The sequence below is a fragment of the Myxine glutinosa genome, chromosome 1 (genome assembly GCF_964187855.1).
Source record: "Myxine glutinosa chromosome 1, kmMyxGlut1.1, whole genome shotgun sequence".
NCBI classification, from domain to species: Eukaryota; Metazoa; Chordata; class Myxini; order Myxiniformes; family Myxinidae; genus Myxine; species Myxine glutinosa.
This window is the reverse complement of record NC_136261.1, coordinates 178,646,098-178,662,849: the sequence shown is the minus strand read 5'-3', so window position 1 is coordinate 178,662,849 and position 16,752 is coordinate 178,646,098. Positions and strand designations below refer to the sequence as shown.

General features: G+C 42.3%; 1 protein-coding gene across 1 annotated transcript in view; it reads left to right on the top strand.

The window, feature by feature from the left end:
- Positions 1 to 16,752, top strand: part of LOC137431436 (periplakin-like) — a 116,473-nt gene that overhangs the window by 15,983 nt on the left and 83,738 nt on the right. The window contains exon 2 of the mRNA XM_068122758.2: positions 12,011 to 12,110. Coding sequence (XP_067978859.2) covers positions 12,011 to 12,110 — 100 coding nt within the window. The remainder of the gene's footprint in view (positions 1 to 12,010; positions 12,111 to 16,752) is intronic.

The following is a 16,752-nucleotide window of genomic DNA, read 5'->3' as shown; positions in this document are numbered from 1 at the left end:
CAAATCTTCCCCATCACCCATCCCTTTCAAATCTCCCCCCTTGCCCCTTCCCTCCTAAACTCCCCACACCCCTCCCCTCCGAGACTCTCCCTCGCTCCTCCCCTCCTAGACACCCCTCTCACCCCTCCTCCTTAAAGCATCCTCCCCGCTTCTTCCCCCTTCCAACTTTCACCTTCATCTCCCTCAACCTTCTGCCTCACTCTTCCCCCTCCTCAAATAACACCTCACTGTGCCTCACCCAATCACCATCAAACCTTTTGTCTGCGCCATTCTTCCCTTTCTCCAAGCTATTCTGAAATCTCTGACACACCTTCAACAGCTCTCCCTACCTCTTCCTCCTCTTCCACATCTTACGATACTGCTCCCCCCTCCCTGTTCTGTATCCGATGCTCCCCCTTCCTCTTCTTTTACAGTATGGACCTCAAACATCCGGGGCCTTCGCTCAAACTTGACTGATCTCTCCATACAGGTTGCTTCTGACAAACCAGATGTGATCTGCTTAACAGAAACTTTCCTCCTTCATGATGTCTCTGATTCCTTGGTATCTCTCCCAGGTTACTCCCTCCTCCGGTATGATAGACCTGAGCCTCGTCCTGGAGGTGGGGTTGCTATCTTTATAAAAAAACTCTCTTCCTCACTCACCCTGCACTGCCCTCTCTCCACCTCACCCCCAGGAATACCTTTGGCGATGGCTTCCCCTTCGCTCCCACCTTTTGTTCATATGTGTGTTGTACCGTCCACCAAACAGTGATGACCCCATTTACATCTCGCTGTCTGATAATATGGACCAACTTCGATCTACCCATCCCAACTCTCTCTTCCTCATATGTGGTGATTTCAATTGTCACCATGCCAGTTGGCTGGGTGTGGGTACCTCTCTCACCAGCCATGGCTCTTCAGCAAAGGACTTCTGTGACTCATTGGGACTGACACAATCTGTCAATTTACCAACCCGGATCTCAGTCAACAGAGCATCTTCTCTTCTGGACTTGGTTCTGACTAACTTCCCTGAAAATGTCTGCTGCTCTTCTTCTGCTCCAATCGGCTCATCTGATCATGTGCTTGTTAAAGTGGACATCTCTCTGACCATTCTCAGAGAGCCTCCTCAGCGTCGACGAGTCTGGCATTTCACTCAGGCCAACTGGCACGGTCTTCAAGCAGCCATCAATCATCTGGACTGGTCCCCCATCTCTACCGCCTCTGACATTAACTCATCCTGGGAATTCTTCCAAAGTAAATTGCTCTCTCTCATACACAGATTTATCCCATCTCGTTTTCAGTTGTCATACCCTTCCTCCCATCCATGGTACACGGAATCTTGTGGTGAGGCTGTTGCCCAGAAACAACTTGCTTTCGTCTCCTGGAAAGCAAATCCAACGGAAGGAAATCTCATTTCCTTTCACAAAGCCCGAAACAAGTGTGTGTCCACCCTCAGGAGAGCCAGGAAACAATATCTCTCCGTTCTCAGGACCAAACTCTCTTATCTGTCTCACTCTTCCAAATCCTGGTGGCGTCTGGTCAAATCTGTTTCTGGTGTTTGTTCCCCCTCCATCCCCTCCCTCACCTCAAACGGGCACACGGCTAACTCCGCACGTGAAAAAGCTGAATGCCTCAACTCTGTTTGCCGCTAAATCTTGTGTCCCAAACCCATCCCTCTCTGTACCCACCATACCCAGTCATACCCAGCTGCTCCTGGACTCTGTGTCCTTTCCTCCTGACGAGGTGGAAAAGTTTCTGTCAACCCTCGACTCTGATTCTGCAACTGGACCTGACGGCATCAGCCCACGGGTCCTAAAATCCTGTTCTTCCGCTCTTTCACTCCCTCTCTCTGTTCTCTTCACCCTCTCTTTTGCTCAAGATCATCTGACATCTGCTTGGAAATCTGCCAACATCATCGCTTTGCACAAAAAGGTGCAAAAACAGATCCCAGCAACGACAGACCAATCCGCCTTCTCCCAATTATCAGCAAAGTCATGGAATCCATCATTGCTTCAGATATGAAATCTTTCCTCTTCTTCAATGGCTTGATCTCTGATCATCAATTTCGTTTCAGACCTGGTCACTCTACTCTGGACATGCTGCTTCTGCTTTCTCAACAATGGATGGAGGTCCTCAATGCCAAACAGGGAATTAGAGCTGTCTCCCTTGACATATCACGTGCCTTTGATACGGTCTGGCACACAGCTCTGCTCACCAAACTCTCCTCTTTTGGTATCCATGGAAATCTCCATGCATGGCTGGCAGACTTCCGCTCTAGTCGTAGTCAACGTGTGGCCCTGAATGGGTTTCTCTCATCTCCTCTTCCTGTTCAGGCTGGAGTTCCCCAAGGCAGTGTTCAGGGCCCTGTGCTTTTTCTGGTCTTCATAAATGATCTCTGACTCCCTTGAAAATCCCCTCTATCACTTTGCTGATGACTCTACTCTCTGTCGCTCCATTCTTCATCCCTCAGATCGGCAGTCTGCAGCCTTCTTGCTCTCTGCAGACCTGGACAAAATCACAGACTGGGCAAACAAGTGGAACATGTCTTTCAATCCTGACAAATCTCACACTCTTATGATGTCTCTCCGAAAAGACCGAGTGGACAACCCTCCCATCCACTTTCTGAATAATCCTCTCCAAGAAGTTCTGTCACTCAAGCTTTTGGGTCTCACTATCTGCCATGATCTTTCCTGGGAAAACCACATTTCAAATCTGGCCTCCAAAGCCAGTCGCCGACTGGGCATCCTCCGTCGTGCGAAGTCCTTCCTTGGCACACCTGAGCTCCTCACCACATACAAGGCTTTCATCCGTAGCTCAATGGAATTCTGCTCTCCCCTCTGGGCTGGTGCCCCTGCCTCACACCTAGCTCTTCTTCACGCTGTTGAAACCAAAGCATTCAGAATCATTGGAATCTCCCACGATGAAGCTAACTCTCAGGGCCTCTCACTCACTCACCGCAGGCAGGTTGGTGGTCTTTCCGTCTTCTACCGACTCCTCTCTGGCCTTGCCTTCCCAGCTCTCTCTGGGCTCTGTCCCGCAAATATTCCTACAGGTTGCACAAGATCTGCCTGCAACCCTCTTATGGTTAAACTGCCAAAATCACGACTCTCTGCTCACCTTCACTCCTTCATTCCTCTTTTCTCCAACCTCTGGAACAAACTCCCTCACTCTCTTCAATCCCACTCCTCCCTCTAGGTCTTTAAAACAGCTGTTCACCACCATCTCTTATCTTCCCCAATCCAAAACCTTGATCTTTTCTACCCCCGCTAATTTCACCCCAAATCCACTTTTTTGAAATACCAACTTCTTTCCTGGAAGTCCTTGGTGTCCTTGCGTTTTATACCTATCCTGCCCCCCCCCCCCCAAGCCCTCTCCCTCCCACACATCTCCCGATGTCCCTGCTCTCAAATATTGTGTGTGTGTGCTTCCTCCCCTTCTCTCCCCATCTTGTCTGCCGCTCCCCTTTTTATATACTTTGTTTGCTTGTTTGTTTGATAAATGTTAGCTCTTTCACGAGCCTCGATTCTGTGTACAAAAAAAATATATATATATATATCCCCCCTCCTACATTTCCAGCCCCTTTCCCTATGCACCAAACCTCATAGTCACTCTTCTGTTGTCTTTCATAGTTTCGCAGGATGGAGCAGAGGCATCACATATGAATCTTCTCGTCCTACTTTTATTCTTGGCCTAACGAAAAACAGTCAAATTTGTGCTTTGTGGGCGGTAAGGCATTACATGAATGAGTGTACTGTCCCTCAGATGAACTTTAAGCTGCGGATCCTCTTGTTAACAGTTGGTGGACTTCAATGATTGCATGGCATTTTTTTGATCGAGTCGATGAGGTTTTGCCAGAAACCAGGAAAACTTCCAACGTCTTGCCTACACTGCGGGCAGCAGATGGTCTAGTCATCTGGGTTATCACTTGACACCATGTTGTACTACTTGGTATCTCAGAGTGTGATGCTATGCAGGCAGCCGCTCCGACACATAAACAAATCCATAAACCCAGGTGTTCATTGTCATACGAATTGCAACCATCTCTTTCTTGAATCGTTTTTTTCCTTGAGCTGTGTAACTAAATAATAGAACATCGAATCTCAATCTTGGAGAATAATGTTTTGAATGTTTCCTCCTTCCTGTCCATTGGCAAAGTGTAGGAATATTTTGTAATTGTTTTGGGAATGATGAAATGAGACACAGTGGTATTAGTCAGGTTCACTATGTCAATAAATTATATTTCGTTCAAAATCATGGTAGATTAGCAAACCTATACATTTTTGGAAAGGTTATAGCATAAGTAAATTAAAAATCAATGTTTACATTTGGAGAGATACCTGTATGGCGGCCATTTTGGATTTTCAAAATGGCCACTGTAAAATACATATTTTGTTCTATTTCTGCCTCTAATTACCCTAAAAACTTTTAAAAATATACTAAACCTATATTTTCAGGGACAAGGAATCCAATGAAAGTATCAAATTAGTGCTATGGGGAATGGTAAGACACGAATCAAAGGTTTTGAATTGCAAAATACTGTCTTTATATTCGCGATAAGTTGCATAATCAAATACATGTTATCATTTTGTACAGGCAGTTAATAACATCAAAATGTGTCACAATAATTCATATCACCAAACATACACAGGCAGTCAGCAAAATCATATATACACATGCAGTCAGTATAACTTCACATCTACACAGGCAGTCAATGACAAAATATACACAGGCAGTCAATGACAAAATATACACAGGCAGTCAATGGCATCAAACATACACGATTACAGAATATGCCATTTAGAGTTCGTCATCACTGTCCTGTGTGTCGTATCCGACAATATAGTCCGCATCGTTTTCACAGTCCGTTCCACACAAGCAAAGGTCGGTCAAATTGATTGGCAAATCGAATTGGTCGAATGGTCGATCGAATCGAATTCGATGAATCGAATCGAATCGAATCGATCGAATTGGTCGAATGGTCGATCGAAGCGATTGGTCGAATTGGTCGAATGGTCGAATTGGTCGAATGGAATTGGTCGATTGGTCGAATTGGTCGAATCGAATTGGTCGGAATTGGCAAATGTAAACATTGATTTTCTGATTTTCCATGTAATAACGTTTCCAAAAATGTATAGGTTTGCTAATCTACCATGATTTTGAACGAAAAAACATGGTGAACCTGACTATATGCACAGATAATAAATATCCTTTCATTTACATAGTGACACCGTTGATAAATAAATATTACGAATGGAATGTGAGAGAAGAGAATGTGGGTGTGCACTAGACTAGATGATAGCCGCCATTGTGCTCCTGTCACCCCAAACTTGACAGCAGCAGCTGCAGCTGAAGTAGAATTGGTGAAATGTGGTTGTGGTACAAGTGAATGCGGTATGCCGACCTGCCTTGCTCCTGCAGGAAGCAAAGTATGGCCTGCACTGAACAGTGTGCCCGTGAAACAGAAGATGATTCCTTCCTCTGAGAACATTTCATGGGAAATGGTAGTGTTTGGTGATGAGTCGACCAATAAGGTGGATGAGGATTGTGAGAATGAGGATGAGGACGATATGTAACTTTGCTGATCGGAACTGAAATAAGCCGAATATAATGTGTAAATATAGTATTTGTAAAGGAATAAGCATTTTGATGTGTGTGTATTGGACTACATGTAGCAATATCACCTCCCATGGAAATTGCATGTTAGGTTTTAGTCATAGGAATGGCCTTCCATTCTTCCCCAAATCGTTATTCATCCACGTCATCTCAAAGTAAATGTTTTTTGTCATCTCTAAGTAAATCATCCATTTTATCGTGTTATTTGTCTACTAAACACCATTCGCTTTCTTTTGATTTGCTACTTGCCGATGTTCTGATTAATTCCCACGAATCTTTTTATTGCAGTTTTGTCCTCATGGATTTGGGGTAGTAACTTTCCGTGACCGAAAAATGACCTTCGTAATCATCGGAAGACACGGAACCCTGTTTTCCTGAACATATACCATTTACATTTTTTAATTACATTTATGATAATAAACATTATGATATTATGATAACATTATGATAACATTTATGACAAGAATTTATGATCATTTATGAAGAACTAAGCCTGGTGTTGGCTTAGCGGTTCGGGTGCCGGCTTGGGATCCTAGGATCCTGGGTTCGAATCCCGGTCGATCGCTGAATTAACGCCAGGGGGGTTGACTCAGCCTGTCATCCTTCTGAGGTCGGCAAATTGAGTACCAGCTTGCTAGGATGAATGATCACGGTGTGTACCCCGATTTAGAATAGGTACACCGTATCCCTGCGCATCGTAAGAGGTGACCAAGGGTTGTCGTCAGGAAGGGCATCCGGCCATAAAAAAAAACATTGCCTCAAACAGGGAACCATGATTGTCATGGGGCCCGCAAGGCTAACCCCCACTCTAGCGAGGAAAAATGGCCTTAAAACGATCGTTCATTCATTCATTCATTCATATTATGATATGTGCCAAAACTTGTCATTCGATTACCATATAATTACACATTCCCTGACGATGAATAATAACCATTCCTGTGAGGTGCATAGGACTACCGAGGCAGTTTCATTGGCTAAGGAGTACAATTCTGGACGGTTCGCCACTCCAATGCAGGATACCCAAACCAGTAAGCTGGTACTCATTTTGTCGGCCTCGGAAGGATACCAGGCTGAGTCAACCCACTTGGTGGTATGTCCAATGGCACGGCAGGCGCTCGCACTTGAGACCCTAAGATCTTAAGCCAGCCACCTGAACCGTTTAGCCAACAGAGGCAGCCTAAGTTTTCATTCCATTTCATTTGTGCAAGACCTTAGACTTTAAGAAAATGCTTGGTCGCATTTGATAAAATAATTGCGGTAATTTTGGATAGTAAAATAATTTCAGCAATTCGTGGTGATATTGATCTATGTTATCTCTAAAGATGGCCTACAGGTACGCACACTCGCCTCTAAGCTGTCTATCTTGGGTTTGAATCCCGACCCAGTTATAAACTATCATCCCAGTGTTTCATGGGCAGGGTGATCCATCAATGTGTGTGCGCGCCATCCCTCGTATGGACGTTCAACGGGCGTCCCGTCTGCTGGCATTAGTGGGTGGACTTTGAAGATCCCATACGTGTTCTTTGGGAAGAGTAGGCAAGTTATTTCCAGCAGCATCACCAAATTCCAAATTCCTGCCCACACCTTAGTCGAGCGTAAGGCCTGGCCAGCCGGTTTGTGAAAGACTGATCAGGCCAAGCTTCGCCCGGCTAACCCCACGAGATAGGGGAATAATTGTGGCAATTAAAGAAGAAGAACACTATTTACTTATAGTGCTATTTTGAGGATAGCTTTAGAGGTATGCACATGTCTCTGAGCTGTCTAGCTTGGGTTGGAATCTTGACCAAGCTGTAAAACTGTCATTCTGAGCTGAGCATGCAAGGCAAGGTGTGTGTGTGTGTGTGTGTGTGTGTGTGTGTGTGTGTGTGTGTGTGTGTGTGTGTGTGTGTGTGTGTGTGTGTGTGTGTGTGTGTGTGTGTGTGTGTGTGTGTGTGTGTGTACACCATCCATCAGAAGGACTGCAAGCTGGAGGGCCTGTCTGTCAGTACTGGATATTGGTTATCCTATGATGCCCAGACATTTAAAATCCTACTGTGGCTTTTGCAAAGTGTACGCGAGTTATTGCTGGCACCCAAGCCAAATTCCTGCACTGACTGATTGCTGGGGAGGCAATGGCAAACCACCTAGCATAAACCTTTCTCAGGGACTAGTTCAACAGCGCCGATGCTCTATAAAGTATGGTACATTTATGATGATGTTGAGTTGCCTGTATTTCTAGCCTATACAGACTAACAAAGCAATTATTTATCTCGCTCATTAAACAAAGCTGTTCTGGCCTTCATTTACAAAAGCATAGTTTGTAGAATATTTGGTTTCACTTCTGTACTTCATCTTTGATATTGACCCATCAATAATAAGCATTGTATTTACTAGCAGCCAACATTCTCTGTTAATCAGAGCTCAGGCCGGAGTATGTTCGCACTCGTCTGCTGGCCTTGAGTGGCGACCCACAAGTTTTAGTGGCATCCACATCTGCTCCATTATAGATTATATGTGGGGTGTTCAAAAGGTTTGACGATCGAGATACTCACAATAGTCTAAGACAGGCCAATGTTTTTTGTTCCCTAATATATGTATACAACCACCTTTTAGAGGCCATTTTTCCCCGCAGAGCAAGGGTTGGCCTTTTTCAGGCCCCTTGGTCCCCTTTTTGAAGCAATGTTTTATGGCCGGATGCCTTTCCTGCCGCCAACCCTGTTAGTCGCCTCTTGCGACACACAAGGAATTACCAGTGAGCTGGTACTCAATTTTCCGACCTCGGAAGGATGACAGGCTGAGTCAACCTCCCTGGCGTTAATTCAGCGATCAACCGGGATTCAAACCCAGGATCCCAAGCCGGAACCCTAACCGCTAAGCCAACACCAGGCTGACCTTAATATATGTATACAGATGTGTAAATTGTAAGAAAATATGTAGTTATTTATTAATTCTATATATGTCTCATTTGCATTTAAAAGTGTATTTTGGACAATATTGGGCATGTCCAACAAATAACATTTTAATGCCCCCCAAATTTAAACGTGCTATTTTGAGAAGCGATGTTGTGTTTGCATTATATTTACTTCCTGAAATCATCACACTAAAATGACCACATCTTCCTCTGCGCATTCAGCTTGTCCACAACTGTTGAAGTCTTTTCCAAGAGAAAATTTTAATTTTCACTTCCTGTGCAAACAATATATGTTTGAGAGCCTAAAGGCATCATGAAGTGAAATGAATTAATTCCTGCAATAATTTTTTTTCTTCTCTTTTTTATTTTTTATTTGCTATTTTTATGTACAATAGTTGAAATCAACAGGATGTTGATTGAGGAATGTTAACTGCCGTGGGAAGCAAGGAGAAGCTGATGTTTAAGGCGTAAACGGCATGCTTTTCAATGCTGATGCTGGTGCTGATGATTCAATGCTTCATGTCGATGTTAACTTCATCTTTTTTCTTTTTTTGTCTTTGACGGAGGGTTAATGCCCGAAATATCAGCTTCTTGATCCTTGTTTCCCACGGCGGTTAGCATACCTCGATCAACATCTTCTTGATTTTATCCATTGTTCCACCTTTCTGTTGATGTAAATCGACACTGGCCTTCACCAGCAAGACTATTCTCATTCTATTTTTAGGTATTGTCAAAATCACTTGCACTGGAGCCTGAGTAGTGTATTTGATCAAATAAAACGTATAGGCTGACGAAAGACATGGACAACGAGAATGGCACTGGTAGAGTGGTAGAGAGGTAGAATGCGCCTTGCGTGTTCATAATGAACAAAAATGCCATCGTTAACTGAACAGTGAACATGATGCTATTATGGCCCACTGCAAGTGTGGCCTGTATACCTATAATCATCCATGCACCTGTTACATAGTTCCTTGGCATGAGCTATGAACATCATCTATCTATAATTCCAGTAATCTCTGTATGTGTGTTTGTTTGTTTGTTTGTCTGTGACCGCTGTTTCTCGACAACCACGGGTCCGATATACTTTAAACTTGCCAGGTATATTGCTGGGGACCCGAGGATGTGCCTTTTCAAGGTTTCATATTAATCGGACAAGTACTTACCGAGCTATGTCCAAAAAACGATTCAACCAATCAGAGAGCAGCGAGCTATCGCGTGTGCCGAACGTGGCGAACACACTCTGCCTCGGACGGCACATTTGAGAGCGTATTCATTTATTTCACGTTGGCAAACTATGTTGCCGCTATGTTGGCGTTAAACTATGTTTTAAAACTAATTACAAACACAGACACACGTACAAACACAGACACACGTACAAACACAGACACACGTACAAACACAGACACACGTACAAACACACAGACACACGTACAAACACACAGACACACGTACAAACACACAGACACACGTACAAACACACAGACACACGTACAAACACACAGACACACGTACAAACACACAGACACACGTACAAACACACAGACACACGTACAAACACACAGACACATGTACAGACACACAGACACACGTACAGACACACGTACACATGTACACACACACACACACACAGAGACACACGTACACAGACTCACACAAACACACACAGACTGACAGGTGCGTTGCGATAGACTCGCATCCCCTTCAGGGCGAGACTAACAATACACTAAACACAAGGCAAAGAGAACCAGCAAATAAGTAAAATGTCGGCAAAAAATACCACAATTAATTTGGAAAGCTGCAGATTGAGAAGGAAAGTCACTTGGAAAAGCAATGCAGGTATGTGGTGCAACATAAGGTTGAGATGGGATAGAAGGAAGATATTGATATGACAGAGTCCAGTTGGTGATTCAACAGTATGAGAGACCAAAATAAGGTGTAGATTTGTGGAGAGAGACACAGAAATCTCCATCTTGTTTCCAGGGAAGAGTGGAGTGACAGTAATGGAATTCAAAAGAGGAAGATTGGATGAAGTCCCAGCCCATAGAGGAGTAGTGTACTCCATGGAGCTGTGTATGAATGATTTGTAGATAAAGAGTAGATCTAGAGGTCCAACAAGTGATAGAAGTAATGCATGATGCCAAATTTTCATCTGTTGTGGTTTCAGGATTTGGATAAATGGAGGCATCAAGAGACGTCTCTGTGTTAATGAGGCCAACGAGGTTCTTAGTTGGTGTCTCAGTAAAAGTCTGGCTGAAGGTCATCACGGGTTGGGCGAAGGGAGATGGTGATTACAGAGCATTTTGCAGGATGACATGAGAGATGCCAGACCAGGAGTGAGTTTTATCTAGTTGCAGTTGGCATTTTATCATTCACCTAGCGAATGTATCTTTGATCAAGATCCCATTACAAATTCGCTCTGATATTTCCTCATTAATCTGCTCAGTGGTGCCAAGTACCAGGGCTGGAGAGGCAATTGTTGCAGTGATTGCATGTTGTGATGGTTGCAGACATTTTCAGTGTGGAATATGGTCAGAGAACTAGCCCCAAGGCACACATTATTTTGAACGAAATAGTGGAATCTTTTATTAAAATAAGTGAGGACAAGCGGATAAGGAAGTTGACGCAAAGTTCACCTCGGAAGGAATGTTTCATTTAGCAGTGCCTCTTGTTTGCATCAGAAAGTAGTTTTAGTTGAAATTGAGTCGGCAGGTAACCAAAAGCAACACCAGACCACTCATAGGTGAGTATACTATGACCTGAATTGGCCTACCACCTCACATTTCCTTTATTTATGAATAGGAGACTAATTTAAAAAGCCAGAAAAAGTACCTATGTTGCAGGTTCCATTAGAACGACACTCATTAGAGCACATACCTCTGCCAGGATGAACTGTTTACGTTGTGTCTCGCACTGATAGGTCGGATCTGCATCTGGACCTTAAACAAAATCTATTCGTTTGTTCTCATCACCGAACCAAATCATCCACCTAGTTTTGGCATAAGTCGTCCACAACATTTGAAAATATTTTGTATCATTTTTGGTCCCATCTATTAATGGTGAAGAATCACTTTAAAAAAATTAAAATTCTCGTATCCAGATCCAGATCTTCACCAATATCTAATAAATTCGTCCTTGTCACACATCCAACTTGCCACCAAATTTTGTCCAAATCCATCCATAACTTTTTGAGATATCCTTCTCACAGACAGACAAACAACTAAACGGGTGCAAACATAACCTCCATCCACCTTCAGTGGCGGAGGTAATGAAGCAGAATCTATAATCCAGAAATATACGAATGTTGATGTCGAAGTGGAAGTTTTCCATTTCAAATACAATATTTAGGAATTGATGCCAATGTACATAAGAGCTAAACAGAAGGTGAAGAGGTTAACATACCCACATCATAATAAAGTGAGCAGCTAACATGGGCTGAACAGACTCGATATTGGTGAATGTAGCAAAACCTATGGGGAGGTATGGAGATTATCAGATGTATCCTTTTATTTAGATGCACATATGTTGCAGGTCCCAAACTATGAACATCGAAGAGATTGTGTTGAGGGTTCAGACTGCTGGTGATGAAGCAGAGCAACATGTCATCACAGCAGAAACTGAGATTCTTCAGGTGAGATTCAAATCAAGCCATTATTGTATGACTAGCAAAAGGCCCGTCAAAAATTACGGGTGGGAACAGTTTATTCAACGGTGCAGCCTTGTGAGCGTGCCAAAGTCTGAAGCCTCGGCCTCATGTCAGATGTGCTCATATCTTCTTTATTTATGAGTCATCCTCTGGACGTAAATGAACACTCGTTTTAGTCTGTGCGTGTTGCACATCACGTGCAGTGAATTTCCCCTCCCTGTGCTTCGTATTGATTGGTGTTTTTAAAAACGCTTTTGCACACAGGCCTTGAGGCTCAGTTAGCAAGCCACCATCTACAATTCCAAGAGAAGAGACATAATTACTCTTTATGTAAAATGTTTTTCGAGTTTGTTTTATCCTCAAAAATAGACGGAAGTGAACACACATTAGTGTCAAAAGATTGGCCTTTAAAACCTTTAAAACAGATATCTGTACAAACACAAGAACGCTTTGTGTATTATATGGTAGATTGTTTACAAAAGTCAATTCTCACAGGCTTAAAGACCAGAAATGTTACTGATGAAGCAAGATGCGCTAAAAAGACTTTTCCATGTATGCAACTTTTCTGGGAGAAAAATGGGAGGACCTTGACTGCAAAATTCTCAACTGCATTTCAGATTTTGAAATAAATTGTCTGCTGTTTTTGTTATCTCCATTAATCTTACGATTCAGGAAATTAACTTGAAGCGTTTTCATGATTCAGCAGAAAGCAATACTCAGAAATGATATCAGCTAATTAGTTGTCCTTATTTAAGTGATAAATCACAAGGTGAATAACCTGTGATATTTTCTGAATCTGATCACCCCTTCTCTCCTATCCACCTTATTCCAGCTCTGAGTCATCTGCAGCTTTTGAAAGCACACTCTTAACCACAAATAGGGAAAGCCTTTTCTTAAAAGATGCCGGCAAAGGTCCAACATCTTCCAGTTGACAGCTCAACGAGTTCATTCATCTTACGATAATTCACCAAATGTCCATCCGTTCAAAGGTACCGCAAAAACGGCTCAACCGATCGCAACGATATTTTGGGTGGGTATTCCTGGGACCGCTGGAATTAAAATAGGCTATATTTTTTTCTCCAGATTTTCCAATTTTCCATTTTTTCAAACATAATGGAATAATATTTACCGATATGAACAGTGATGTGGCTTTTGTTGAAATTCTACGTACCAGGAGAGAGTAGATCGACTCCTGATGAACTCTTCCTACATAAACATGTGGCTCTGAAGTAACACGGCAGCATGTGCAAAGCAACTGAGAAAGACGTGTAGCGGCCGCTTCCGTTTTACAGAATTCAATCTTTTTTTCAAAATGGGCGCCATGTACTGTTTAGATTTTGATGATTTGCGTGTGATATGATTCAATGGATGTTTATATTAATCGTTTAAAATAAAAAAAAAGCCTTCTGATATTTTGCCTTTTCATTTGGGCTTCCCAATTGAAGCCCCGCCCGTAGGGTGGGTACCGTTGCTAGTCTTACCATAATTCACCAAATGTCCGTCTGTCCGTTCGAAGGTACCGCAAAAATGGTTGAACCGATCGCAACGATATTTTGGGTGGGTATTCCCGGGACCCCTAGGCGTAAAATAGGCCATATTGTCTTTCCAAGTTTTCCAATTTTCCAGTTTTTCCAAACACCATGGAATAATATTTACTGATCTGAACAGTGATGTGGCTTTTGTTGAAATTCTACAAATACTGTTTATTCTACGTACCAGGAGAGAGTAGATCGACTCCTGACGAACTCTTCCGATATAAACGTGCGGCTCCGAAGTAACACGGCAGTGTGTGCAAAGCAACTGAGAAACAGGTGTAGTGGCCACTTCCGTGTTACAGATTCGGCGCGCACTCTTCACACATAAACGTGCGACTGAGAAAGATGTGTAGCGGCCGCTTCCGTTTTACAGAATTCAATCTTTTTTCAAAATTGGCGCCATGTACTGTTTAGATTTTGATGATTTGCGTATGATATGATTCAATGGATGTTTATATGATTCGTTTAAAAATAAAAAAAGCCTTCAATTTCTGATATTTTGCCTTTTTATTTGGGCTTCCCAATTGAAGTCCCACCCGTAGGGCGGGTCGGCGGGTACAGTTGCTAGTTTTGTGAATTCCTTTCATTCCACAAGGAAGATATCAGATACTTCTGTCATTTTTCTTCGGATTAATGATTCAGTCAAAGATAAATGGCCTTAATTGCAAGATAACTGATTCACACAGTTTTGTTAAATATTAATCCCATCATCCTGCCTACATCCAATAAAAGTTGTATTCCAATTCTTAATTCCCATACACTCTGCCATTTGTGTGCAGGAGAGCATTCAATTTACATTAACTTACCATCCTAGTAAACTCTTAGTCAAGAATATCATTCAAATAAACTTAGTGTTACAGAATGATCCTGAAACTAACTTGATTTTTCCAGAACTGTTCCTTGTTTCTTTTAAACGTGAGATAAATTTATGAAATTCTGTAGTTAAAGTATTGTTACACTTTGACCTTCAACCAATATATTTTAAGTGTTTTTGAAAGCGTTTTAACCCTTTGAGTACGGAATTTTTTTTTGATAAAAATACCCCCGGTACGGGATTAATTTGGCATTTTGGTAAGGGAATGCAACCACGTACTGACGATCTATTCATAGGTGTAGTCGATGACGTGTAGTAACGTCATTCGTACACAAAACTTTTTCGCAGGTTGTGGCACTGGATGTCATCCGTACTCAAAGGGTTAACACATGTATTTTAATCAAAATAACCACATCAATTTCAGGATCAAAACGAGAACAGCACTTAGTAGAGCACGTAGCTCAGCAAGGCTGAGCAGTTTACATTGTGTGTCCCACTGATAGATTAATATATGCATCTGGACCTGAACCAAAATCTTCTCGGCTTGTTCTTATCACTGACCCAACTCATCCACCTAGTTTTGTCAGAACTTGTCCACAACTTTTTGAAATATCATGTTATTTGTCGTTTTGGTCCCATCCCTCAATGGTGAAGAATCACTTAACTATATATATATAAATCTTTTATATATATATAGTTAATATATAAAATATATTAACTATATATATATATATATAAATATATAGTCACGTGAAAAAGTAAGTACACCCCATGTAAAGTTTTGATATTTTCAACACATTTCAACATACAGCTATTTGATCTTCATTTCAACAATATTGATAGATAAAGGTGATATAATATATCAAATATCATGAAACATTTACATTTTGTAGTCCATTGTATAATTTAAATAAACATAAATGCAAATTTCGCATGTGAAAAAGTAAGTACACCCCTACATTTATCTCTACTTCAAATACCTAAAATTAGAATCAGGTGCACCAGCTCAGGGGCAAATGATGAGAACATCGTTAGAGAGGATCTCGGAGGAACCTGTCTTATTTAAACCGCAGACATTTAGTTTGGTTTGCTCTTTGTTGTTGAAGTGTGTGGCATCACCATGCCTAGATCAAAAGAGCTCTCTGAGGCATTCAGAAAGAAGGTTATAGATTCCTACAAGTCTGGGAATGGATTTAAAAAGATCTCCAAACAATATGAAATCAATCATTCAGACTGTCCGGAATATCATCTACAAGTGGAGAAGATTCCAAACAACTGCCAACTTGTTCAGGCCAGGCCGCCCCAGCAAGTTCAGCCCGAGAGCAGACCACAAGATGCTGAAAGAAGTCTCTACGAACCCCAGAATGTCATCACGGGACCTACAGGTAGCTCTTGCCACTGTTGATGTCAAAGTGCACGAGTCTACCATTAGAAAGAGGCTGCACAAATTTGATCTACATGGGAGGTGTGCCAGGAGGAAAACTTTGCTGTCCAGAAAGAACATCAGGGCAAGACTAAAGTTTGCCCATGAACACCGAGGCAAAGACCAGCACTTCTGGAACGATGTGCTCTGGACAGATGAGTCAAAGGTAGAGCTATTTGGCCACAGTACCAGAACACATGTTTGGCGAAAACCAAAGACAGCATTTGACCACAAGAACCTGATACCAACTGTAAAGCATGGTGGTGGAAATATTATGGTTTGGGGCAGCTTTGCTGCATCAGGGCCTGGGCAGCTCACCATTATAGAATCCACTATGAATTCTTCATTGTACCAGAGGGTGCTTGAGGATAATGTGAGGACATCTGTCGGAAAGTTGAAGCTCAACCGAAGATGGACCTTGCAACATGACAATGATCCTAAACATACCAGTAAATTCACCATGGAATGGCTGAAAAGAAAGAAATGGAGGGTTCTGGAATGGCCAAGTCAAAGCCTGGATCTAAATCCCATCGAGATGTTGTGGGGGGATTTGAAACGAGCTGTGCATGCAAGAAACCCCTCAAACATCGTACAGCTCAAAGAATTCTTCATGGAGGAGTGGGCAAAAATTTCTCCCAGTCGATGTCAGAGACTGGTAGACAGGAAGAAGAAACGCCTACTTGAGGTTGTTTCTGCCAAAGGGGGCAATACCATCTATTGGAGCCAAGGGTGTACTTACTTTTTCCACATGCAAAATCTGCATTTATGTTTATTTAAATTATACAATGGACTACAAAATGTAAATGTTTCATGATATTTGTTATATTATATCACCTTTATCCATCAATATTGTTG